We start from the raw sequence: 25,297 nt of genomic DNA on the forward strand, positions 1-25,297 counted from the left end.
AGGAAGAGACGTCGGGCCTCTGCTTTCAACTCTGTCATACATGTGGGTGGTTTTCGGAAAAATGTAGAAGAGGAAGCCATACATGTGAAACACTTCTGCCCTTTGGCCTTCCCCCCCCCCCCCCAAAACTTGGAGGAAAAGTCCTCTCGGGCTCACGGAGGCCCGGGGTCCCACAGGCCGCAGTTGGGGAGCCGCCGGCCACTGTGAGGCGGTAGTCACCCAGGGCGCCGGACGTCCCCGCGGAGTGTGGACACGGCCGAGGCCCGCGTCCCCACGGCCCAGCGGCGCGGGGGGAGGGGCCCGAGCCCCACAGGCGCGCGGTCCGTCTCCCGGGACGGCGCTCGGGCCCACGGTCGCTCCCGGCCGCCCTGGGGTCCACGGGGCGCTCCCCGCGGGCCTGCTCGCGGCTGCGGTTCCCCGCGCTTGCTGCGAACTCGGCGTGTCCGGGCTCGGGGGCGCCCCGTCCGCGGCCCCAGGCCATCAGCGCCGGCCCGAGCCGCCACCCGGGGCTGGGGACCGCCGTCTCGGCGCCGTCCGCACGCGCGTGCTCCAGGGAGGAGGCCGTCACGGGCGTCACACGCGAGGACGCGGAGCCCCCTGAACTCTCGTCTTGAATCTGCCGTTTAATGGCCCGTCCCCCCACCCCGGGGGGCCGGCTCTCCCGCAGCTGACACCGCGACGCGTCACCCGCGTGCTCGGGTCCGGGGGGCAGCGTCTGTGTGTGCGGACGGTCCCCGCGCTGGCGGGAAGCAAGACCCCGGGTGCGCAGCCGGCTCCGCCCGCGCGGCCGCCGTCACCCAGGGGTGTGCGTGGGGGGGGCCGGCTCCCGGGCGCAGAAAGCTCCACTCGGCCTTGAAGAGGCTGCCGGGTGTGACGTGTGGCGGCAGCACGAGCGCCCAGCCGCAGCTGTGCCCAGGCCCCGGGTGCGACGGGTGGGCGGCGGGCCCCGCACCCCCGCAGCACGGCCCGGGTCGGCTCGGACCCAAACACGAGAAGGGAAGGGGGACGGAGTGTCAGGAACGGGCCGTTTCTCACGCGTGGGAGCCGCGGAACCCCGGGGGCACCCGTCCACAGGAGCTCGAGGCCTGGCCGCTCCGGGTCTCCGGGGCGCCTCGGTCGAAGCTCCAGGAGCGTTTCTTTCCCGGCGTCGCGCCACAGCGCCGCCCGCTTCCGGGTCCCGTGGCCGAAGCGCTTCGGTTCCCGACGGCGTGAAGTCCGCTGCGCGAACCGTCGTCAGCTCGCCGCCCGCCAGGAGGGGACACGGCTGCCTCAGAAATGGCGCTTTTCCGCATTTGCAGGGATTTCGACATCATCGTAATCATCCAGAGGCTCAATGTAGCTCGGGATGGAAACCGTCTTCTTATTTCTGACCTTATTGACCAGCGAGTACGTGGCCGGCGGCGGACTCGGGGCGTCCTGCGGGGCTGCAACACACAGAAAGGTCCTTGGAGGCCGGCTGCCAAGTTTATTCGAGACGGATCGCGAGAGCGCGGGTGGGGGAGGGGCAGAGAGACTCCCACGCGGGCTCTGGGCTCGAACTCACGAACCCGTGAGCCGAAACCGGAGCCGTGTATATCCTCAGTGACTCCGCATGATCTCCATGGGTGGGAGATCCCCTCCCTGGTGGGCCAGCCCCCCAGCTGACAGGGGAAACTGAGGTACAGACAGGGCACCGCCCCGGGACCACCCACGTGGGAAAATGGCGGGCGTTGGTCAGACGCGTCGGCTCGCGAGTCCCCTGCCGGAGCCGCACGAGGCGGAAAACGTGGACCCGGGCGCGTCCCCGAGCGGGCACAGTCGTGGGAGACCCTAATTCTCACGAGGCAGTGACACAAAGCCTATTTCCTTTTCGGCACATCCCTCACAGTGACTCAGAGTGTTTTCCAGAACATTCCATGATTGCCGCGGCACGAATCTCTGCTCGGAAGGAAGGGGACAGCGGGGTTTGAAAAGGTGGAACGAGTGAGTCGGGGTACGTAGCGGAAGCACCGGGCTGGCCCCGTGAAGGAAAATGAACCGGCAGCCCCGCCTCAGGCGCTCAGCTGGGGTCGCACGGCCTCGGCCGCCACCGAGGACCCGAGAGGCCGCCACTCACTTCCTGCACAGCCTCCAGCGGTCACTCGCTGCGTCGCCGCGGGTGAGACGCTTAACTCCTCTGTGCCTCAGTGTCCCCGTCCGTCAGGGGGTGGGAACGCGGCTGAGAGGGCGACGTGAGATCGTGCCGGGAAGGGCGGCACACGTAAGCTAACACTGTGATGGGTCCCCTCGGTCCCCTGTGTCCCCGGGGACGACACAGATGCCAGGCAACACGTGAGCTCCACGTAAGACAAGGTCGGGGAACTGCCTTCCGCAGTGGGCGCTCGGAGGTGACCTCTGTGCTGACGCGTGGGGGCTGCAGGACGGCCACCACACGGGCAGCTCCAGGAAGAACATTCTGGTCAAGGGAGCCAGGCAGGGATTTTCTGATGGGAAGCCTGGGAGTCCGGGTGACAGGAGCCTCCCCCCGCCCCATTCCTTCTTTCTCAGCTCCGAGCTGGGATTTGAAGACGAACGAACACACTATCAGGAGTTTTGCAATTTGCTCTGCTCCCCTTTTAACAGGTTTGCCTATTCATTTTTGTAAAACGTTTCTTATTTATTTTTGAGAGACAGAGATAGAGACAGAGTGCAAGCAGGGGAGGGACAGAGAGAGAGGGAGACACAGAATCTGAAGCAGGCTCCAGGTCCCAGCTGTCAGCACAGAGCCGGACGCGGGGCTCGAACCCACAAACCTTGAGATCACGACCTGAGCCTGAGTCCGACGCTGAACTGACTGAGCCAGCCAAGCGCCCCTGAGCTAAGACATTAGATGAATTTGTTACCCTCCCCTGAATGTCACCAGCAGCAGATACTTACGGGCATGTTCTGGAAAGAGCAAACCCCTGGGCGGCAGAGGGGGTAACTGAACTGGTGGTTCATTAAGAACATTCCTGGAGAGAGAGAAAGAGGAGTCAGGGTGTGGGTTTGAGCACGTTGGCTGTCAGCCCCCAAAAGGAAACTATCAAAGGAAACAGACACCGTTGAACATTTAAATCTTCATTCCTAAAAGCTCGAGGTATCTCCTTCCTTCTGTTTTGCACCCCATTTGCATAGGAACCGCATCGTCCAGCCCCGGGGACAGCTGGAGTGGAGGGAAGGAAGGGACTTAGCGTGGAGCACATCCTCCTGGCTTCCCTGGAGCGGGAAGGGGTGGGGGTGGGGGGAAGGGGGGGCGGGAAAGCAGCAGGTGTGTTTCCCTTCGCAAAACACACGTGTCCCTAACGCTAAGGGCGCGCGCATCCTGCGGAGATGCCTGCGTGTGGTCACCAGATGACGTGCGCGAGAAGGTTCCTGGCGGCGTGACTCAGCAGCCCCAAGCTGGACCTTAGGCACACGCGCATCGGCCGCAGAGTGCGCAGTTTCACGAGTGCGAACCTGCAGCCACACGCGCAATGACGCGCACAGAAACATTGACCGATAGAAGCCAGAGGCTGGATAACATACGCTGGCTGATTCTATTGATTAAAACATTTGTTTAAAGCTTATTTATTTCGAGAGACAGAGACGGCATGAGCAGGGAGGGGGAGAGAGGGAGAGAGAGAATCCCAAGCAGATTCCTCGCTGACAGGGCAGAGCCCGATGCAGGACCTGAACTCACGAACCACAAGATCATGACCTGAGCCGAACCTGAGCGTCAGATGCTCAACCAACTGAGCCCCCCAGGCGCCCCTGGCTGATTCCATTTCTATAAAGCATAAAAACAAAAACAAAAAAAAGGTAGCCTCTCCTGTGTCTGATAGTGGCCGTCTTTGGGGTAAGGTGGCTGGAAGGGAGTAGAAGGCAGTGAGCAACTAGCAATTCTGTTTCTTGATCTGGGCGCCACCCACCTGGGTCTGTCCTGTGTGGAAATTCACGGAGTCGTGCTCGACCTTGTCCTCCTTTCTACATTCTATCGCACTTGGGTAGGAAGTTCCAACGAAAAGAGACGCCGGCGAGCCTCTGCCCACACCCGCTATCCCCTCCGTGTACTCTGTCTGACCTCCAAACCGGAAGAGATTACTCTGAGCCACGTTTGGGCCTCCTGTACCTGGTTAAGCGCCCCTGGGGACGCACAAGCCCGTTTAGGACGTTGGGATGGGTGGACAAGGGGACGTGTGGCTAGAGCTCCGTTAGTGGCCTCCATCCAGCCCGCCTGGCTTCCCAGGAGAGAAGGGAATTGATCTGCCTTTGGGAGATACCTGCTCCCCTTTCTCCTCCAGAGCCGGCCTGACCGCAGAAAACACACATGGTGCTCGAGTGTCTGCCGGTCAAAGGGGCTGCCCCACGCGGTGACCTGAGCTTCTCCGGGCCGTGCACCGCGTGGGAAGGGTTGCCTGGTTGTGAATTAGCAAATGCACTTGCCCGTGGAGGAGAGCCCCATGGCGCGATGCCAGGTTTGTTCTCATTAAAGGCGGAATTTTGTGCTTGCACGACACATTTGTCTTACTCCTCAAGGGGGTCAGAATTGGCGGGGAAGAGGTCTATCATTTGCTGGATTCACAACAAAAGTCACTCTAGGAAAGCACAGATTTTGGGGTGCAGTGGGGTTAAATGTTTGACTTCGGCTCAGGTCATGATCTCATGGTTTGTGGGTTTGAGCCCCACGTCAGGCTCTGTGCTGACAGCTCAGAACCTGGAGCTGCCTCAGATTCTGTGTCTCCTTCTCTCTCTGCCCCTCCCCGACTCGCTCAAATTTGTTTCAGACGATGTATTACATTCCAAGAAAAGGCCTGGCCCTTGACCAGCTCCTGGCCCTTAACCTCCAAGCTCTGTGCAAGAATGAAGCACTGTGCGTGCGACTGTGCCAGGAGAAGACTACTAGAAGCTTCCACCTCATTTCCCTGGGCTCCACCCTATGTGCTTTCCCTTTGCTGAGTTGACTCTGTCCCCTTCCACGGTAATAACCCAGAACCATGAGTGTAGTAGCTTTTCTGGGTCCTGTGAGCCCTTCTCGTGAATCATCAAGCCTAAAGGTGATCTTGGGGACCCCCGACCCAGCAATCATAAGAGACCCAAATGGATCACAAAATGCAAAAATAAAGCGAATGCCATCGTATCGTTAGGCACACAGCCTTGAGAGGACTCTACTGCTCGTCCATCTAAGTAAAAGCAGAGTAGGGGGAGAGGGGGAGATGGGCATGAGCACTGGGTGTTATATGGAAACCAACTTGACAATAAACTATAAAAAAAAAAAAGAAAGAAAGAAAAGCAGGGTAGGGGTGCCTGGCTGCCTCTCGTTTGCTGGAGCCTGCGACTCTTGATCTCAGGGTTGGGAGTTTGAGCCCCACCCTGGGTGTAGAGATTACTTAAAATAAAATCTTGAAAGAAAGAGAGAGAAAAGAGAAGGAGGGAAGGAGGGAGAGAGACAGAGAGAAAAGAAAGAAAGAAGAAGAGGAGGGTCGCCCTAACTCTGAAGGGTGGGCCCAGCACACAGGGCCTGACCTGTGACCTCTCCCAAAGGACCAGACAAGGTCAACTGGGAGAGCAGAGCCCAGATGGGGCCCCTCCCCTGGGGGCGGGGAATTGGCAGACAGGACAAGTCACCGGCTGCGCAGGCGCAGTGGGCTCCCCCCCCCCCCGCGGAGAAGCGCAGGTGCTTGGGCCACGTGACCGGGCGGCTCTCACGTGTACTGTACTTACTCGTACATTTTCTCCTCGTCACTGTGCCCGTTTCCCGAGGACTTGGCGACGTCCCACTTCTTGCCTAAGGATCCAAACAGGCATTAATTGTCACTTGGGAAGAGTCGGCAGAAGGGGTGCGTGTGCGAGAGGCCCCGAGACGTCAGGCGCGTGCCGGGCGCGCAGGGGGCGGAACCTCGGGGAGAAATGGCTGGGGCCGGCCGGGTGGGCGGGGCCGGCCGGGTGGGCGGGGCCGGCCGGGTGGGCGGGGCCGGCCGGGTGGGCGGGGCCGGCCGCGCGCCCTCTGACCGAGCCCCGGTCACCTCGGTCACCTCGTCCCGCGTGCACAGCCCGCGCTCGGAGGTACCCCGGGCGTGCCGGGCGCACGTCACCGTTCGTGCTAAGCTGCGTGTTCACGGCGGTGGCTTAAGGCCCGGGAGAAGGGGGAAGGGTCTGTTCAGGGTCCTACTTTCGTCCGGATCTAAGAACGAAACATTTCAGGAAGGCAAATGGACGGAGGGCTATGGGAGGCGGAATATGCCCTTCGTGTTAAAAGGACAACCACACTTAGTCGGTTGAGCGTCCGACTTTCGCTTAGGTCATGATCTCGCGGTTCGTGGGTTCGAGCCCCGCGTCGGGCTCTGTGCTGACTGCCAGCTCAGAGCATGGAGCTTATTTCAGAGTCTGTATCTCCCTCTCTCTCTGACCCTCCCCTGCTCACGCTGTCTCTCTGTCTCCTAGAAATAAATAAAAATTAAAAAAATTAAAAAAAAAAAAAAAAAGGACAACCACAAAAAGGGGCTCCGGGATGGGTCAATCAGCCAAACATTTGGCTTCGGCTCAGGTCATGAACTCCGGGTTCGTGAGTTCAAGCCCCAGGTCCGGCTCAGAGCCTGGAGCCTGCTTTGGATTCTGTGTCTCCCTCTCTCTGCCCCTCCCCTGCTGGATCTCTCTCTCTCTCTCCTCCTCTCTCTCTCTCCCCCACCAAAATAAACCTTAAAATACATTTCTTAAACATCTATAAAACAAGAACAAAAAACAACTAATTACCATCAAGGGGTCGAGGGCAGAGACCATTGAACAAGAAGCCCAGTGGAACTGAGTTCTGGTCCCAACTCTGCCACCGACTCCTGTGAGCCCCCAGTCAGGGCTCTTCCTCTCTCTGAACCTTAAGGCCACATCTCTAAGAAAAGATGGAGGGAGCCCGCACCTGTCAGCACCGGGCGAGCAGGGGTCTGGGGCTGTCCCAGACGCCGCGGCAGGTCGGTGCCAGGGTGGCCTGCCCAGACCGCCCCGGGGGAGGCAGCCGCACCTGCCAGTGCCTTTACCATCCCCGGGTCATCGGAAGGGATCAGATCGCACGAAAACACACCATCAAGTCAAGGATATCAGGTTTTGAGAGAATGGACGGCAAAGCGGAAACCCGCTTGTAGATGGTGTGAGGTTAGCGTCATACCCCCAGGAAGCTGCTTATATACGTTTTGAAGGTGCCAAGTACCCGTGGCCCAGGCGGCTGTCATCCTGAAAGGTTCAGGGTCTGACCCTAGGGGACACAGTGGTGGTGGCCGAAGCGTCCATCACGGACTGAGCCCATATTTCGTGCCTCAAGACATTTTGTTCTTAACCGCGTTGGTGGGGAACGATCGACCTAGAAAAGGCTGTGTGTATCCCGTGTATACAACACGTGTTCAACTCGATGTGCTCGGAACTGAGGCGGCCCCTGACGTTCTCTGGACCCGTGCCGTCTCCCAGGTCCCAGAGGTGAGAGCAAGAGTCGAGCTGGAGAGAGAAAGCCCTGGGCCAGCGTGTGCCTCCACGGATCCTGCCCGTACCCACACCCTGGGCGCCGGGAGGGCGCCTGCAGCTGGGGAAACTGAGGCCCGGAGATGCAAGGTAGAGGCAGAGCTGGGCTCAGACCCAGGATACCTAATGCTTTACCCACAGTCCAGCCACCCCAGCCCTCCCCCCCCTCCACCGCGCGGGTGAGACCGCCGTTACCCTGTCTCAGCAGCTGCCGACAGATGCAGTACAGGATGAACCCCAGGCCCACGGACACGATGACGATGGCCACGGCTAGGATCATCAAGAAATTGTCCCTCCACCAATCCATCGTGATGGGACCCTGAGAAGAACGGAGACAGAGGAAACAGACATGATTGGGGGCGTCTGGGGGGAGGGGTGGGGGCCACTGTCTCCCGCGTTTCAGGGCTACCTCTGCTTAGGGGTCAGGCGGGCGGAGGCTCAGAAAACCCTGGGAACCGTCAGGCGTGGCCCTTAGTCTCGGAGCTTCCGTGTGTCCCCGCGTGCAGCACGGAGTGAGCCCGCCTAGTGCTTCCCCGGAGACTCACGAGCCCCAGAGATCAGACGCGTCCCGTCCATAGGAGGCTGACTCACTGCTCTGTCTTCCGTTGTCAAAGGTGCAGGGGACTAATGTCATTGGAAGAATAACTAAGTGCTGTCACTTTTATGTCCAAGGGGCAACAGAGACTTAACTGCTATTGTGATTTTGGCCTGGGGGCTAGAGATATACCTTGGTGGGTCTCTTTGAGTGGGGCGTGGCTCCGAACGGGGAAGGTGAAATGCAAAGTTAGGCCAAGTCTGGGAAGAGCAGATCTTAAGTGTTCTCATCACAGAAAAGAAATAGTGACGTTGGCTGTGGTGGCGGGCATTTCGCAATACGGTGAAAGCTTGGGGTCTTGTTATGCGAATGTTCCGCAAGATGAGCAAATATTTCTAATACATTAAAACTTTTAAAAATATTTATTTACTTTTGGGAGACAGAGAGACAGAGGGCAAGCAGGGGAGGGGCAGAGAGGGGGGAGGGGCAGAGAGAGAGGGAGACACAGAATCGGAAGCAGCCTCCAGGCTCTGAGCTGTCAGCACAGCTTGAACCCACGAAACACAGGATCATGACCTGAGCTGAAGTCGGATGCTTAACCGACTGGGCCACCCAGGTGCCCCAAATAATAAATTTTACCTGGATAAACGATTGATGTCTTATAATACGAGTAGTATCTGATGCAGAACATCCCATGATCAACACTGGTTCTCTCCCCCCTCCCTCCCCCTTCCTTCCTCCCTCCCTCTCCCTCTCCCTCTCTCTCTCTCTCTCTCTCTCTCCCCCCCGCCCCGGGATCGGGGGTGATTCCCATGCTTGGATGCTCCCTCTCAGGCCGTGGCGTTTGGCAGCAGTCTGATTTTTTCGGAACATTGGAAGGTGGCCACAACTGGCACTAGTGTATTTTTGTCACTTCAAAGTCCCCATGGACAGTCCTTTGCTTCTCCAGACAAGAGTGAGCTCCGGAATGCTTTGCCCCATTCTATGTCGTTGGACAGGTTCCTTGTTAAAGTTACATGAAAGGAAAAAGGTTCTGTTGAGCCAATAGATCCCAGTGATTCCGTTAGAGAGAGTGAAAGTTGTCCTAAAAGATAATTCTCTGTTCTCTTGTCTCCTTCACACCAGCCACGAAGGTTTTCAAAGGGAAGTGCCGGTTAATTTGTTTGTGTTTCTTTGTATTTTGTATTTTCTTTTTCTTACGTTTTAAATTTTTAAAAATTTCAATGTTTATTTTTGAGTGAGAGAGAGAGCGAGAGAGAGAGCGTGCACATTAGTGGGGGAGGGGCAGAGAGAGAGGAAGACACAGAATCTGAAACAGGCTCCAGGTTCTGAGCTGTCAGCACAGAGCCCGATGCGGGGCTCGAACCCATGAACCGCGAGATCATGACCTGAGCTGAAGTTGGACACTCAACTGGCTGAGCCGCCCAGGCACCCCTCCCTTATTTCTCATGGGGAAAATCGCTTTGATATACAATTACACTGGATTACAAGCATGTTTCCAGAACAAACTATGCACTAGAATCAAAGTTTTCTTGTATCCGATTGTATCCAGTCAACAAACACATTGTGCATTTTATTTTATTTATTTATTTATTTTTAATTTTTTTTAATGTTTTATTTATTTCTAGGNGCTGACTGCCAGCTCAAGAGCCTGGAGCCTGTTTCAGTCTGTGACTCCCTCTCTCTCTGACCCTCCCCTGCTCACGCTGTCTCTCTCTCTCTCTCCTAGAAATAAATAAAAACGTTAAAAAAAAATTAAAAAATAAATTGCACGGTGTTATTAAGTCAATTATATCTCAATAAAGCTGGGGGGAAAGAAAGGAGAAAAAGAAAAGAAAAGAAAACAAAACAAAACGGTAAGAGAGGGGAAAGTCCGAGGATTGTTAGAAAGTCCCGGTGGGGGAGGCTGTCCAGAACCTTCACAGGACGGTTATGACTAACATTCAGTCAGAAGCTGTTGTCCGAGCCGTTGGGCTGTCGTCTTCCGATCCCGTCAAATCCTCAATAAAACTGCACAATGAAAGCTTGTGTGAGCAGAGACTGGGGACTAATGACATGTGCGCTGCGGCTTCCCAACCAGGGGTGACATATGGCCAAGGACAGACAGCAGGTGCCGGGCCCCAAGCGATGGGGGGGGGGGCCTGTAGGGGCGGGGCTCCCCCAACCCACAGCGTGGGCACTTTGCCTGTTCCTTTGGATATTAAAGGAAAAAATGACCCTTGAGACCTGGCATGTTCTGGGTGTGTGAGGATCAACTTCCTGGGTCATCATGTAGCCAGAGGAAACTCGCGCATGCATATTCATGTACCGCCATTTCCAGTTATGCTTCTGAGTGACATTAACGCTATAAACAGGGACCCAGGCAGAAGAGCAAGGACAAGGTCAGGGCCGCTGAGGCCATTGTTCCTATAAAGCCTTCTGGCTTGGCTTACTGTTTGTTTATTACTTATTTATTTTATTTTTAATTAAGAAAAACATTTTTTTAACATTTATTCATTTTTGAGAGACAGAGACAGAGCATGAGGGAGGGAGGGGCACAGAGAGAGGGGGACACAGAATCCGAAGCAGCTCCAGGCTCCCAGCTGTCAGCACAGAGCCCGACGCGGGGCTCGAACTCACAAGCCGTGAAATCGTGACCTGAGCCGAAGTCGGACGCTTAACCGACTGAGCCCCCCAGGCGCCCCTTGGGTTACTATTTAAACATGTGCTTGTATTACTGGCATAGTTTCCTCATTTCTTTATTACGTTGTTCCATTATAATTTGGATTTTCGGCTCCCAACTTCGTTTCTTTGGTGAAGGTTAGGCTTGATCAAACATAATATTTTTGGCCATTAATCCGGTTATACGTAGCAAATCCAACTGTACATGCATCATTCTGCAGCTTCTTTGCTCAACTTTTTGCTCAGCGTTATTTCTCCACGGCAGTGGGTGTGCCAGGAATTTACTCTTAGGAGAGGGAAGTGTCAGCTGGCCAGGCAGCCCGGCCCCAGGCACGCTCTCAGCAGAGGCTGTGGTGTAAATCACCTTTTCAGGACGCTTGGAAGACAGCGATACAGGAACAAGAAAAAAGGGGAAAAGGGAAAGCATGGAGACTGGAAACTTGGCTCTCGGGAGGGCCCAGTGAGGTCACAGGGCACTGGACTTAAGAAAATGCTACATATCGGAGAGTAGGCTCTTTGTTTAATAAACCTAATTGGAACCTGACCTTCTTTAGCGCTGGGAGATGGAAGGAAGGAAGGAAGGAAGGAAGGAAGGAAGGAAGGAAGGAAGGAAGGAAGGAAGGAATGGGTGGATGGGTGGATGGGTGGATGGACGGAAGGTTGAACAGATAGAATCCCCCCCCGTTTTCTCATTCTCTCCTCTCATATTCAAATGTGTATCACCTGGTTCCTTGTCTAATTTGTCTCCCATATTTTCTACCTTTTGTCTTTTTGTTTTAATCTTGAAAGATTTCTCCAAAAAGCAACACAGACATACTCTTTAGGGCAAGAGAAGTGAACACCAGGGCCCAAGAGTTAAAAGCTATTGCATCTGAGGAGACGAAGAGGTGGAATGATGGAGGCGGGAAGACCAGGGGCTGTCATTTTCTGCTGTAAACCCTCTGAATCACTTGATTTTTAAAAAAAATTTTTTAAATGTTTTTTTATTTATTTCTAGGAGAGAGAGAGAGACAGCGTGAGCAGGGGAGGGTCAGAGAGAGAGGGAGTCACAGACTGAAACAGGCTCCAGGCTCTGAGCTGGCAGTCAGCACAGAGCCCGACGCGGGGCTCGAACCCACGAACCGTGAGATCACGACCTGAGCCGAAGTGGGACGCTTAACCAGCTGAGCCCCGAGGCGTCCCGCCAGCAGGCGTTTGGAGTGCGTTTGGGGCACGGGCAGCCCGCAGGTGCTTTCCATCGGTCCCCTCACCGTACCCTTGAGCGGCCTGCCTGAGGTCACCTGGTGGGAAGGAGGCGTGTGCTTTCCCTGGAGGTGCCAGCCCTTCCTTGCTGGCGTCAGTCGCGATGCCACGAGTCATCGGGTTCAGGATATCTTCCTCGACGGCGCACAGCCGTAGTGGGGAGATGGTGGGGGACACGGGGTTCCCCAGGATGAGGGAACAGAAGTCCGGGGTTCCCCCAGGCCCAGGGCCAGACAGCACATCCCTGCGGACTTCTCTGCAGACCGAGATGCGCTGTCTTTCTGGAGAGGGCGGCTGGGCGAGGAGGGTCCCCACAGAACCCCGCCCTGTCCCCGCTGGGTGTCCTCTGGGCTCCGGGCCGGTTCCATGGCCGTGATGCTTCCCGACAGGGGACACGGGCTCTGGGCAGCGATGGGGGGCGTTCCTGCCCATGGGGGGCGTGTGCAGGTGGCTGGCTGGACCCAGCTCGGGCTCCGCAAAGTGTGCAAGCTGAACCCCACCTGTGTCGGCCGGCCGGACAGGACTGTGGGGTGCAGGGCTCCCCGGAGCTGCTGAGGGGCGGGCCCAGCGCGTTGGCAGTCGGCCCACAGCGAGTCTCTCAAGGGATCCCTTGGGAGACACTGAGTCTCCACCCAAACCACGAACTAGATCAGCAGGAAAGGCCACTGGTGAGCGACTCCCACGGAGAGACGTCTGTCTGTCTGTCCTCAGTGCAGGGTGGGGTGCAGGGGGGCGGACGTAGCCGCTGTCCCTTCCTCCTGTCCCCTCACTGGGGCAAAGTGAGCGGCTTTGACTCAGAAACTGAAGCTTTAAAATGAGCCACATTTTACAAACTGAGTCTGTCCAGCCATCAAAAGTAACTTGAAAGTTTTAGAATTGGACTAAACTGTCCTTGGGGTGGCCGCCCCCCTGCTGGGGCAAGGGGGAGCCCCCCCCCGGTCAGGGGCACGAACCCGCGGTGCACAGTCACCACTAGCGCAGGGGGTTAGAACAGCAGGAAGGCGCTGTCTGTTCCCCGGGGGATAAGGAGTCCCACACGCCACCGTCACAGAGCTAGAAATCCAAGCGTGGGCAGGGCTGTGGCCCAACCCCCCTCCCCCCACCCCTGCCGCCGATGCTCCACTTCCTTGCTCTGTGGGCTTCTAGAGGCCGCTTGTGTTCCCGGCTCATGGCCCAGCAGGCTGATTCCTCCATCGCCACATCTGCCTCTGACCTCCTCTCCCGCCTCCCCCCTGCACGCGGACAACCCGAGATGATCTCCCCATGGTGGGGTCCCCCGACCAGCAGCCCTAATCCACCTGCAGCCTCAGTGCAGGGACCTGACGGTGCCAGCTTCTGGGGGTGAGGGCGGGGGTGGGGTCGCTGCACAAGCCACCTGGGGTTCTCACCTCAGTAGGACAGGACGCAGGTCTAAAGTGCTTCCATGTAGGGGCGCCTGGGGGGCTCCGTCGGTTAAGCGTCCGACTCCGGCTCAGGTCAAGATCTCACAGTTCGTGGGTTCGAGCCCCGCGTCGGGCTCTGTGCCGACAGCTCGGAGCCTGGAACCTGCTTTGGATTCTGTGTCTCCCTCTCTCTCTGCCCCTCCCCTGCTTGCACTCTGTCTCTCTCTCAAAATTAAAAAACATGAAATAAATAAATGAAGTGCTTCCGCGGCTGCTGGTTGGCGAGCGCACATTCTTGCCTTCGGGAAGTCCGGGAGCAAAGGGGCACAGGGATGGCTCTCCGTCTTGGACAGAGTCCACCACGCGGCGGCCGACGCTGCCCACCCGGCTGAGAGGCCCGCGGACCTGCCACGGGGCTGGGGACGGACTCGGGTCCTATCTCTGGGCTGTGTCTGCCACACGGGAGGGAGAACCCTTGTTTCCGAGAGTCTGAGGACACAGGCAGGGTCGCAGGGCAGGACCGGAGCTCACGGGGAAGGCAGGGCCCGCGGGTGACCCAGGGTGGGGGCCCAGGGTCCGGTACAGGCCCGAGGAGGAGCAGAGCCAGGCCACCCCCAAAGCACAGGTCCGCGGGCCCAGGGCACGGGAGGGGAGGGGCTGAGTCCCCAGGTACAGGCGCTGGGAGGGGTCAGGAGCCCGGGCCTGACCCCAGTTCCCGTCAACGGGGGGTGGGGGGGAGCCCTTGGTGGACCCCACACACACGGGGGGGGAGCCCTTGGTGGACCCCACACACACGGAGGAGGAAGGAAGACAAGATACGTGGTGGGGGCGCCGCCCTGCTATTCACTGAGCGGCTAGGATGCTTCAGACGCTGGGTCAAGAGCACGAGGAATATGGAAGCTCCCCGCCCTCCCCGAACCCTGGAATCACCCGGGTAGCTTGAAAACCTGCCTGTCTGCCTGCCCTACACCGAGACTCCGAGTTAACCGATCCGGGCCGGGGCCTGGCCCGAGGGGATTTTATCTGTTTCAATACAATTTTGCAGAGGAGTCTAACACGAGGCGGCCGAGGTTGAGAACCAGGGATCAAACGTCATCTCTTGACCCTGTGATAACCTTCCCCGAGCACCAGCTAGTATCCCCCTTCGTTTACAGCTGAAGACGTAGAGTTCAGAGAGGTTAAGCAATTTGCTCAAGGTAACACAGCCAGTAATGGACTAACCTAGGATTGCAGCTCAGGCCAGTCAGACGCCAGTGTGTGCGGTCTTTTTACTCTGTCGGGCTGACCCCAGGCTGGTAAATGCTTCTTTTCATAACAGAACTGAAAGCAGAACCTCGTTCAAGAGCTTCCAAAACTGGCAAGACTTCAGCCTTGTGCCACGAAATTAGAACCGCGGTATGAAAATGCGTCTCAGAAAAGCACCGGGTGCCGTGTGCTCCCTGGTGCCCTGCGCGCCCCCGTCTCACTTCATCCTCTCAACGGAGGCTGGTGGTTACCAGCCCATTTTACAGATAAGACCATAGGAGCTCAGAAGATCTCAACTACTGGCCCGGGGGCGCAGGGCCAGTGAGCGGGGAAACCAGAAGCCAAACCCAGGTCTTTTGGGCTCCAGGACCCTGACTCGTGTGACCCCCAAAGGGCGGCTCTGGGAAGTGTGTGAAAACGCAGATGCCAGGCTCCCAGGCCCCTTCTCCGCTCCCCGTTCCCATTTGGGGGTCCCGCGTGGGACTGGGGGATCGGCCTTTTCAACAAGCGCCCCGAGGGGCTCCGCCTCAGGGAGGGACGTGCATGGGGCCGGTCGGCAGAGCCCCCCCCCCACTGGGGCAGCTGAGGAAGCTGGCGGCTTCCCCCCACCCCCACGGTCAGAGGCAGCAGCAGCACGGGTGGGAGAGGAAAGGCGCTGAAAAAGACCCCGGAACTTTTTCCTGTGTGCTCCTCACAATGCCCGAAATTCCGTCATCAACCAGTCACTTCTCTGCAGAGCCAAGTTCCAAGCTCCCTCTCTCCACTTCCTCTCCATTCAAACTCATTTGCCTGGGTGTGCCAGACTCTGAGGAAGAGAAACCGGTTTTTACTATGGTGTGAATGACTTCCTTGGGTCCCCCGGGCACTGGATTCCTTCCTTGAATCCCCTAGGCCATTGGCAAGTGCAAGGCCATCCTAGGATCCTGTGCAAGGTCCTCAGAGGATATAACCTCATGCGATTTAGGAACAAAGACTCTCCTATCTCCGCTTCCTCCTCCTGCCTGGTCACCCCTCTTCCCATTTCTCCTTAGTCATCCTGCCCTCAGGACGGGCTCTGAATGCCATCCACACTGTGACGTGCGTAATGGATAACAGCCTAAGTGTGTGTGCGTGGGGGGGGGGGGCGCTCCAGGGTCGGAGTGATGTAAACCCAGGAGGCAGGAGAAGGCGGGACGCTGCTGCGCTGAGGAAGGCTTGCTGGGTGCTGGGTGGGGCGGGTGGGAGATCAGGCCAAGGCCAGACTCCGCCCGGGGCGGCGGGGGGCGGGGGGGGGGGTTACTGGATGGTTTTCCCGGTGGCCCAGGCTGGCGAGCCTGCGCTCTCTCCATCACCCGGAACACAGAAGGCGCTCCGAGCGGGTGTGAGTGTGACGGTGGCCTCTCTCCAGGCCCTACGGGTGTACTGCCCCCCCCCCCCATGATGCCGGCAGGTGGGCCTCTCGGGGTCTGCGTGCTACAGCCCCCTGGCCCGGCCCCGCCCCCCGCTCTGCACCTGCTCAGTTGGCATTGAGCGCCAGGCCCAGGCCGGGAAGCAGAGACCCGGCCGGGCTGCGGCGCGGCCCCAGTTTCTCACTGGTTTCCCAGCCCTCCCCCAGCCCAGCACCCCCCACCCCCGGGCCCTCCTGGGGGCGAGATGACTGGCGGAGCCCAGTCACCCACCCAGCCCTAGCTCTCACTTCCCCTAAAGGCATTTCCGGGGAGTCGGCGCCAGAAGTCACACTCCACCCTCAGCTGGGAATTCCGGAGACTGGGTTTAGGCCGCACTTGCTTGTTTTTGGTTTTTTAAACCAAGTTCTGTAGCGTAAGAAACACAGTTTACGGTGTGACAGCTGTGCGTACGTTCGCGTACAGGACACGTGCCGTGAAGTGTCCCCCGAACCGGCTGTGTGACCCCTGGGAGCGCCAGCATGTCTCCCCCAATCCAGCCTCGCTCGCTCGTGACGAAAGTGGTGGGGGTGGGCCCGCCTACTGAAAACTCGGGTTTTCTCGTGGAAAAGGAATGGTCTCAAGTCATGAGTCCAGAAAGGTGGGCGGAGAAGGTGGGGGGGGCCGGGGGGGAATAGGGTTCTAGAAGATTCTAAGAGGCCTCCAGGAAGCCTCTGTGGGAGGAGGCAGGCTTGCACGCAGCTCTAGAGGGAAGGTGAGGCCCTGTCCCTGCTCGTCCCCAGGAGTTAGGGCTTGGAGGCGAGTCCCCTTGCCTGAGGCGGCCCCGCCGAGACCAGAAGGCTGTTGAGCACCTGCTGGGTCTCCAGGACTTAGTGTGGGGGCGCCTGAGGGGCTCAGGCGGTTGGATGTTCCACTCCTGATATGGGCTCAGGTCGTGATCTCCTAGATCACGAGATCAAGCCCCACGTCGGGCTCTGTGCCGACAGCGCGGAGCCTGCTTGGGAGTCTCTCTCTGTGTCTCTCTTTCTCTGCTCCTCCCCCGCTCTCTCTCTCTCTTTCAAAATAAATAAACTTAAAAATACTTAGTATGGAAGGAAGAAAGTAAAAGATCTCATTAATAAGCGTCTATATGGATCACACACGGGAAGGATATTTAGATGTATTGGGTTAAGTGAGATGTATTATTAAAACTAATCTCAGCCTTATCTCCCCTTTCTTTTAAATCTTCCCCCAACTGAAATGCTTCTCCCTCCTGCCCCGCTCACGCTCGGATTCTCAGGACCTGGACGTGTGACGTCATACTTACTGACGTCAGCTCAAAACACGTAAAACCGAGTAAAGACAGAACGGATTCGGCAGAGGAATGGGAAAACAGGCTGGTGCCACGAGGTCCATCCAGAGACATAAAACGCGGATCCCAGTGCCCAGGACACCGATGCTGAGCCCTGGACGCAGAGGAAAGCAGCCAGGTATAGACTGTTGTCCAACGCGTCGACTATGCGTCTGACGCAGACGCCTTTCCCTCGTGTTAATTATACCCCGTTCAACAATTCGAGAGGGAAGGAGCCGTGCGGCCGGTCCCGTGTCCCGCAGACTTGGTAACAGGACTCGACCCTGTTCATTCATGCTCACCCGTCAAGGTGAATTTTAGTGTTTTAAAAAAAAAATTTTTTTTAAATGGTTTTATTTATTTCTGAGAGAGAGAGAGAGAGCGAGCGAGCGTGCAAGCAGGGGAGGGGCAGAGAGAGAGGGAGACACAGAATCTGAAGCAGGCTCCAGGCTCCGAGCTGTCAGCACAGAGCCCCACGCGGGGCTCGAACCCACAAACTGTGAGATCGTGACCTGAGCTGAAGCTGGACGCTTAACTGATTGAGCCCCCCAGGCGCCCCTGTTACAAGTTTTTAAGGGGCGCCTGGCTGGCTCAGTCGCTGGAGCATGCGACTCTTGGTCTCGGGGTTGTGAGTTTGAGCCCCACGTTGGGTGTCGAGCCCACGTCAATAAACAAATGAACAAACTTAACCAAAAAAATCTGGGCGGGTGGGGTAACGCCCAGTAACACTGGTGGGGTGTGCAGTAACACGCAGTCACCTCGGATTCCGTGATACCATTTCTAGTAATCCAGCCTAACCAGTGATCCAAAGGAAGTAAGACCTAAATGCAGAACTACAGCTTCGGCCCGGATAAGCAGGGCGCAGGCAGCGTGCGACGGGGCAGAAAGGGGCACGAAGGCCCCGCGATGGGCTGGGAGGGAGCCGACGAGCAGTGGGGAAAAACCCCGCGAAGAGCAGCCCGGGGCGGGGGAGGGGGGACCGAAGAAAGGCGGGTGCGGTGCATGCGGACACGTCGCCACAGGTGTGGCCGAGCCCCTCGGGGACAGAGCACAGAGCCCGCATCTCGGGCGCGACGGGGAGGCTCCTCCTCGGTCTCTCTGCCGCCCAGCCCGCCGTGAGGCGTGAGCGGAACCCATTTTCCAGCCCTGGGGCATCGCATCTTTATAAAGAGCTTCTCTCCCCTTCCTGAACAGGTGGCTTTTCTGGTGTCGCCACGGGTGTTCCAGGCGTTGTGTCTGACTTCCGCAGAACCTCCCGGAATTGCGGATTACTCTGGCTTCCCGAGTTATCCCAGGGTTTCCGCAACCCAGAAGTCCTCCCTTGGGTCCAACCAGATGGCCTCGCGCTGTTGCGGGCTTTCTTGGTTGTTTGGTTCTGAGAACGTGGGGACCTGGAGCCCTGTCACCTGGCGGCTGTCGGGTGTGGTCAGTGGGGGAGGGGGGTGCCGGCAGTGAGGCCCCCCCGCCCCCTATTTCCTCTCCACAAAGGATTTACATCAAAATGAGACAATGGTAACAATGTATCCCCGCCTCCCAGGGGAGAAAACTAGAAGCCAAACACCAAAGTCCGCCTTGGTTTTTCCCAAGTGGCTACTTGTGGGGCCAGTGTCCCCCCCTTTCTCTGTAGTTTTCCAGTTTCGCGGGGAGCCGAAGGGGTGGGGGGAAGGTCCTAAAAGTAACAAGAAGTGGGGGTGCCCAGGGGGCTCAGTCGGTTAAGCCTCCGACTTCGGCTCAGGGCGTGTTCTCACGGTTCGTGGGTTCAAGCTCAGGGCGCGTGAGCCAGGAAAGGAGTGGCTCTTGGGACACAGGTGATGCGAGACGGGACAGAACTGGGCACACGAGGAGGCCAGGCCTCCTCCGAGGAAGTTTCCCAGAAGCTCCGCGGGGATCGGAGCTCAAGCCCGCGGCCACGGGATCCCGGGATCCCTTACAGGTCCCTAAATACCAGAGACACAGGCACAGAGATGCCAAGGCTGGTGGCGTTCTAGGCTTTTCCGGCAAGAGTCCCGAGATGCAGCTCGAAGTTCACATTGTCACCCCCTCGCCCCCCCCTCCCCGTCCCCGACACGCACGCATTCAGGTCTTCTCGCTTATCAGGTCATCGTCCGAGTCCGGAGGGGTAACTCCCTGTCTACGTGGACCTGCCTCTCTCCCCGTCATGATGTCACTTCAACCCGAGAGGCAGATTTCTTCACCCCCCACCCCCCCAACATACACCGGGGAACGGAGGCCAGGCAGGTGCAGGGATCTGAGGTCCCCCCGCCTGGGAGGCTGGAGCGCACCCTGCAGCCCCCCCACCTCCCCCCAGGAGACCGAGCTAGGCTCCAGCCCCCGCCAGGCGGCCACTCAGGTGACCCGAGCCCAGGTGCTTACCTGGGTGGCAGGAGCATCCATCTGTGAGCGGCCGAGGGGACAGCAGGGGCACGAGTGTGGCGGCTCGGGCGCAGCTGGGACACGCCTTCCTCGCCCGCGGGCCTCCCGCCCACCCGGAGCAGCGAGCCCAGCCGGCCCCCACTTCCCCTTCCTGCGCAGCCCTGGGTGGGGGGAGGCCCCGCGTCCACAGGCAGCCCGTCGAGGCCTCCAGGAGTCAGAGTCGCCTCCTGCGAGGCCCTGCCCAGGACCCACCCGTGGTGGGGGGGTCAGGCCCGGTGCGGCCGGGGGTCCCCGCACACCAGCCTGCCTGAGCGAGCATCCCCCGCTGCGGCAGCCTGGCCCGGGGCCCCCGAGGACGCTGGCTCCCCCCAGGGACGCCCCCGGCGAGGTTCCCGGGGGACAGGCACTGGGGGACACGGTGGCCAAGCCTGGGGCTGCTGGCCAGCTTCCGCTCGGGAGGCCAGGAGCCCGCCGCTCCGCCGCGGGGCTGGGTCCCCATCAGCACCGGCCGGTCAGCAGCGGCGCCCACGACCTCTCACGACGGGGAGCCGGCCAACCATTTTGTCGACCTGACCCGTCTCACCGAAACAAATAGCCTGGCGGTAAACACAGCCACCTGTGTGCTGTGTCTGCCCGCCTGTCCGTGACCGTGATGACACCCCCGGCTTCCTGGCAAGTGCTTACCCGCCGGCTTCCAGGAAACAAGATTCCCGTGTGCACGGTTTACGCATTTCCAGGATTTGGACAGTTGCCGCTTTGGCCCCTTCCAGCCACCCCCAGGGCGACCCCGGCTCGGCCTGGGTGGGGGGTGTTCACGGGGACGAGGGCCCGCCTGGCGTTTCCGGTCCCGGGTCTCCCCACGTCTCCGCTGGCCCTGGGGCCGTCACCTCCACCTTGCAGGGGAGCGCACCGCGGCCCCGGGGGGTTACAGCCCGAGCGAGTTCCGGGAAGGACCGGGAGCCCAGGTCTGTCCCTGCGCCAAGTCTGTGCTCTTTCTCGGGACAGTCGACCCAGAGTGGAGCTGCCCAGAAGCCTCCCTAAAGACACTCTTAAAATGATCTTTTTGGGGCACCTGGGCCGCTCAGCCCATTCAGCATCTGACTCTTGACCAGCTTGGGTCATGATCTCACAATTCGTGAGTTCGAGCCCCACGACCGGCTCTGTGTGGACAGCCCAGAGCCTGCTTGGGGTTCTCTCTCCCCACCTCTCTGCCCCTCCCCTGCTCGCTCGCTCGCTCTCTCTCTGTCTCAAAATAAATAAACATTAAAACAGCGATCGTTTGGGGCGTCTGGGGGGCTCAGTCAGTTAAGCATCCAACTTCGGCTCAGGTCATGATCTCACGGTTCGTGGGTTCCAGCCCCGCGTCCGGCTCTGTGCTGACAGCTCAGAGCCTGGAGCTGCTTCCGAGTCTGTGTCTCCCTCTCTCTCTGACCCTCCCCTGCTCATGCTGTCTCTCTCTCTCTCAAAAATAAATAAAATATTTAAAAAAAACCAGCGATCGTTTGAGAAGGGAACAGGGACTTCTGAGGGGGAGCTCATCCCCCGACTCCCCGTCCACGACCCGCTGACTCACCGACGCTGGTTTCAGGTGTGCTCGGGGCCCTGCTGGGATGACACAGCGGATCCGACGCACCTGCTGACACCCACGGGCACCCGGCACCAGGTGCAGACCCACAACAGCCCCTTGTACGAGCCCCTCCCCCCGTCTGAGCCTCAGTTTCCTCGCTTGTGAAAGAAGAGAGCTGACTGGTGCCGCCAGGGTGCCCCGGGGACTGAGCCGCAGAGCCTCTGCTGCGGTGTCTGCTGTCCCCAGCGGGACGGGGCGCCTTCTCCGCCACCCTCCGGACGGCGGTGCCCACACAGCGGCGGGCACCACAGAAACTGCCCGGTTCGTGTGCGTGAGCCGTCCACCCAGGCAAGTGAGATACATCCACGGGAGGAGGTGACTTCCCTGGCGGTGCTGGGCCGGGAGGGATCAGAGCCAGGGCCTGGCCCAGGGCAGGGGGGCGGGGGCGGCCCTGGCGGAGCGCGACCCAGGCTCACGTCTGTACCCGCAGCCCGAGGGTGTCCCTGGCCGAGCCCACCCTCTCCCGCACACAAGGCGCAGGGGGAGCACAGGGCGCTGGGCCGAGCGGGCCAGTGGCGGCGCTGGCCTGGGCCTTGAAGGAGGTGTAGGGGTTCGCCCAGCAGCGAGGGTGGACAGGCCGCGGCCCACTGCTCGGAGGCAAAGCTCGGGGCCCCCGCCCAGGGCTGCCATTGCGTCTCTGTCCTCGCTGTCCCCGGGCCCCCCCACCCTTTCCACCCGGGGTGGGCCAGGACCTCGGGGTCTGTTTGGCCTTCTGACCCCGGGGCCAGGGTGGCTGTCGGGGGTGCAGGCGGGTGCGGAGGCCCCAGGGCTCGGGGGGCGGGAGGCGCCCTCTGGTGGCCGCCTGCGATGCCCCCGCCGTGCCCTCTGGAGGCCGCAGAGCCCGAGACGCCCAGGCTGCAGGGAGGGGGAAGGGGGTCCTTGTCCGCACCCACGGCGCCACGTGACACGTAGAATGAGGGTCCCCCCCCCAGTGCTGCGTCACGGGTGCCCGGCAACCGTGGTCGGGGCAGCAACCGAAGCGAGGGCTGGTGGGGCCGTCGGGGGAGGGGGCGGCGGGGGGCCGGTCTCCGGGCACGGGGCCGGGGACCCCGGTGGGAGGCGGCAGCCGCGGGAGCCCCGAGGCCCGGAGCGCGATGTGACGGGTTTGGCGCCGGTGACCCGGGGCCTGGACGCGGCGCCGCCCGCGCGGAGGAGGCGCGGCCTTGCGGGTGTTTTATCCCGGGCTCTTTGCCGTCATCTCGAGCCCCTTCCCACGCGGGACAGAGACACACGAGTGGACCCTACAGGCGGCTGATGGGGCGCTGACGCACCAGAGCCCAGGATAGACCCTGGTGCGCCCGGGACTCAGGATCCGACGGGTGTGTGTGTGTGTGTGTGTGTGTGTGTGTGTGTGTGTGTCTGCGTGTGTGTCCACACCCGCGTGCCCCTCATTCCACGCGGCTGTCGAGCCGCTTTGAAGAGCTGCCTGACCACACTCCAGTCTCCGAGAAGCACGTGCTCCTGACACAGCAAGGATTCAACTCCATTTTTTAGTCTTTTTTAATTCTTAAAAATGTTTATTTCTGAGAGACCAGCAGGGGAGGGGCGGGGAGAGAGGGAGACACAGAATCCGGAGCAGGCGCAGGGCTCAGTCTGACCCACCGTGAGATGGTGACCTGAGCCAGAATCAGAGTCCGACGCCCAACCGACTGAGCCCCCAGGTGTATGGACAGCTTATTTTTTAGTTAGGAGACAACAGAAATAAATATAAATATAAAATATTCCCCACAAAGGGAAACAGCACAAATAAATATAAAATTCGTCAGGTGGCCATAAGGATTTTGGAGGAAAATGGAGCGCGGTGTGGGCGACTGCACAGAGGAGGGGCGAGCTCCACAGGGGACAGAAAGCACAAACTTGAAAGACAAAAGGAAAATTGCAAGAAATATCTGCACTATGTGACAAGAGCTATTTTCCTTCATATACAAAAAGTATTTTTTTGTAGGTCGATATGTGAAAGAGGCACAAATCAATAGGGGAAAAATGGACAAAAAACATCAGAATCTCTTCTTTTTAAAATCTGAGTGGCTCTGGACGCCTGGGGGGCTCACTCAGTCGGTTGAGCGTCCAACTTCGGCTCAGGTCATGATCTTGCAGTTTGTGAGTTCAGGCCCCGCGTCGGGCTCTGTGCTGACAGCTCCGAGCCTGGAGCTGCTTCGGATTCTGTGTCTCCCTCTCTCTCTGCCCCTCCCCCACTTGCACACTGTCTCTCTCTCAAAAATAAACATTACAAAAATTTGAAATCTGAATGGCTAATAAATCAGGGAAGATCCTTAGCCTCACTGGTAGTCAGGGACATGAAAATAAAAATGAGTCCCACGTTCATCTAATCCATTGTGGTCCCTTTCACCCAGTTATCCTCAGTACCTAAAACAGTATATGTAGGTAGTGAGCACCCTTTAAGTATTGGATGGATGGACGATGGATAGAAGGATGGATGATGGATGGACGGATAGATGGATCATGGATAGATGGATATGAATAGATGATGGATGGCTGTATGATGGATGGATTGACAGGCGGATGGATGGACAGATGGATGGATACATGACATGAAACGTTCCTGGGGCTTGGTGACTTACCAACGCCTGCCAAATGAGGCCAGAGCTAAGACTCACACTTAGTTTCCTTCAGGTCCTCTGCCCTGGAGCTAAGCAGCAGATTATCGGAGCCCAGCAAGGACAGTCACATTGCCCGGGGGCCAAAATGCCCTTCGGAAGGGAGCCAGCCCGGGGAATAACCCTGGCGCTGGCCCCTGTCTGTGGACTTGCCTTTCTGGTCTCCCCGTTTGGCTGCACTTCTCTGCTCTCGCCCTGCTAACGATGCTTGTCATTTCAGACGGAGCGCACCTGAGTTACGTGGCAAGAGACGATGCACATTTATAAAGATTAGAAGCCACAGAAAACATCTACCAGCCCTATTTTATATAATATCGCAAACCCAAATCTTCCATCCTGGGATAGATCTTAAAAGTGAAAAGGTATGTAGGGGCGCCTGGATGGCTCCGTCAGTTAAGCATCATCCCACTCTTGATTTCGGCTCAGGTCATAATCTCACAGATTGTGAGATCAAGCCCCACAATGGGTTCTGTGCTGGGAGCGTGGAGCCTGGTTGGGATTCTTTCCCTCCCTCCCTCTCTCTCTCTCTCTCTGCCTCTCCCCTGCTCGCTCTCTCTCTCTTAAAATAAATAAAATTAAGAAAATTTTAAAGGGATTTTTTTAGAGTGTGTGCACATGCAAGCAGAGGTGGGGTGAGGGTGAGGGGCAGAGGGAGAGAGAGAGAGACAGAGAGAGAATCCCAAGCAGGCTCCATGCCGAGCCTGACTTGCGACTCAATCCCACGATCCTGAGATAATGGTCCAAGCTGAAATCAAGAATCAGAGGCTCAACTGACTGAGCCCCCCAGGGTCCCCAAAGCAATTTTCTGAATACCGTGTAAAGCATGTTCCCATTTCTCTGGAAGCTATGATTTTAGAACATTCTTACATTCTTTTTTTTTTTTAATTTTTTGATGTTTTATTTATTTCTGAAAGAAAGAGGGGGGGGCAGCATGAGCAGGGGAGGGTCCGAGAGAGAGAGACACACACAGAATCGGAAGCAGCTCCAGGCTCCGAGCTGTCAGCACAGAGCCTGATGTGGGGCTGGAACCCACGAACTGTGAGATCATGACCTGAGCCAAAGTCGGACGCTCAACCGACTGAGCCACCCAGACACCTCTGGTATTTCAATCTTTTACCAAAATAAACATTTTTGTATAAGTGAGGAAAACTTATTTTACAAAGTTCCAGTGCTTTTCAAAACTCAGTTAAAAGCTTTTCCCTAACTAAATTTGTTGTTGAATCTATTCTAAGGTCTTGGTCTTCAACCAAGTGATCAACACCATATAAACATGGAAAAGTATCATTACCACCCTCTAAGAACTTCGATGACTACAAAAACCAAACTCACAGAATTCAGTGGCTATGGAATACTCTAGAAAGAGTTTGGACTAGCTGCCGCAAAAACCCAGGGCAGACTTGGCCCTCGCTAATTAACTGTG

At 58.1% G+C, this 25,297-nt stretch overlaps 1 protein-coding gene across 1 annotated transcript; it reads right to left on the bottom strand.

Moving 5' to 3' along the window:
- Positions 1–117: 117 nt before the first annotated feature.
- Positions 118–19,687, bottom strand: LOC120246851 (SLP adaptor and CSK interacting membrane protein). Its single transcript, XM_039254466.1, has 5 exons — positions 19,633–19,687; positions 7,675–7,798; positions 5,698–5,761; positions 2,896–2,969; positions 118–1,424 (listed from the first exon to the last, which is right to left on the bottom strand). Exons 1-5 carry the CDS (start codon positions 19,651–19,653, stop codon positions 1,270–1,272), a joined length of 438 nt encoding a protein of 145 aa, XP_039110397.1. The 5' UTR covers positions 19,654–19,687; the 3' UTR covers positions 118–1,269.
- Between the last annotated feature and the right edge of the window lie 5,610 nt (positions 19,688–25,297).

Source organism: Hyaena hyaena, unplaced genomic scaffold (assembly GCF_003009895.1).
Source record: "Hyaena hyaena isolate Hyena2069 unplaced genomic scaffold, ASM300989v1 scaffold_492, whole genome shotgun sequence".
NCBI classification, from domain to species: domain Eukaryota; kingdom Metazoa; phylum Chordata; class Mammalia; order Carnivora; family Hyaenidae; genus Hyaena; species Hyaena hyaena.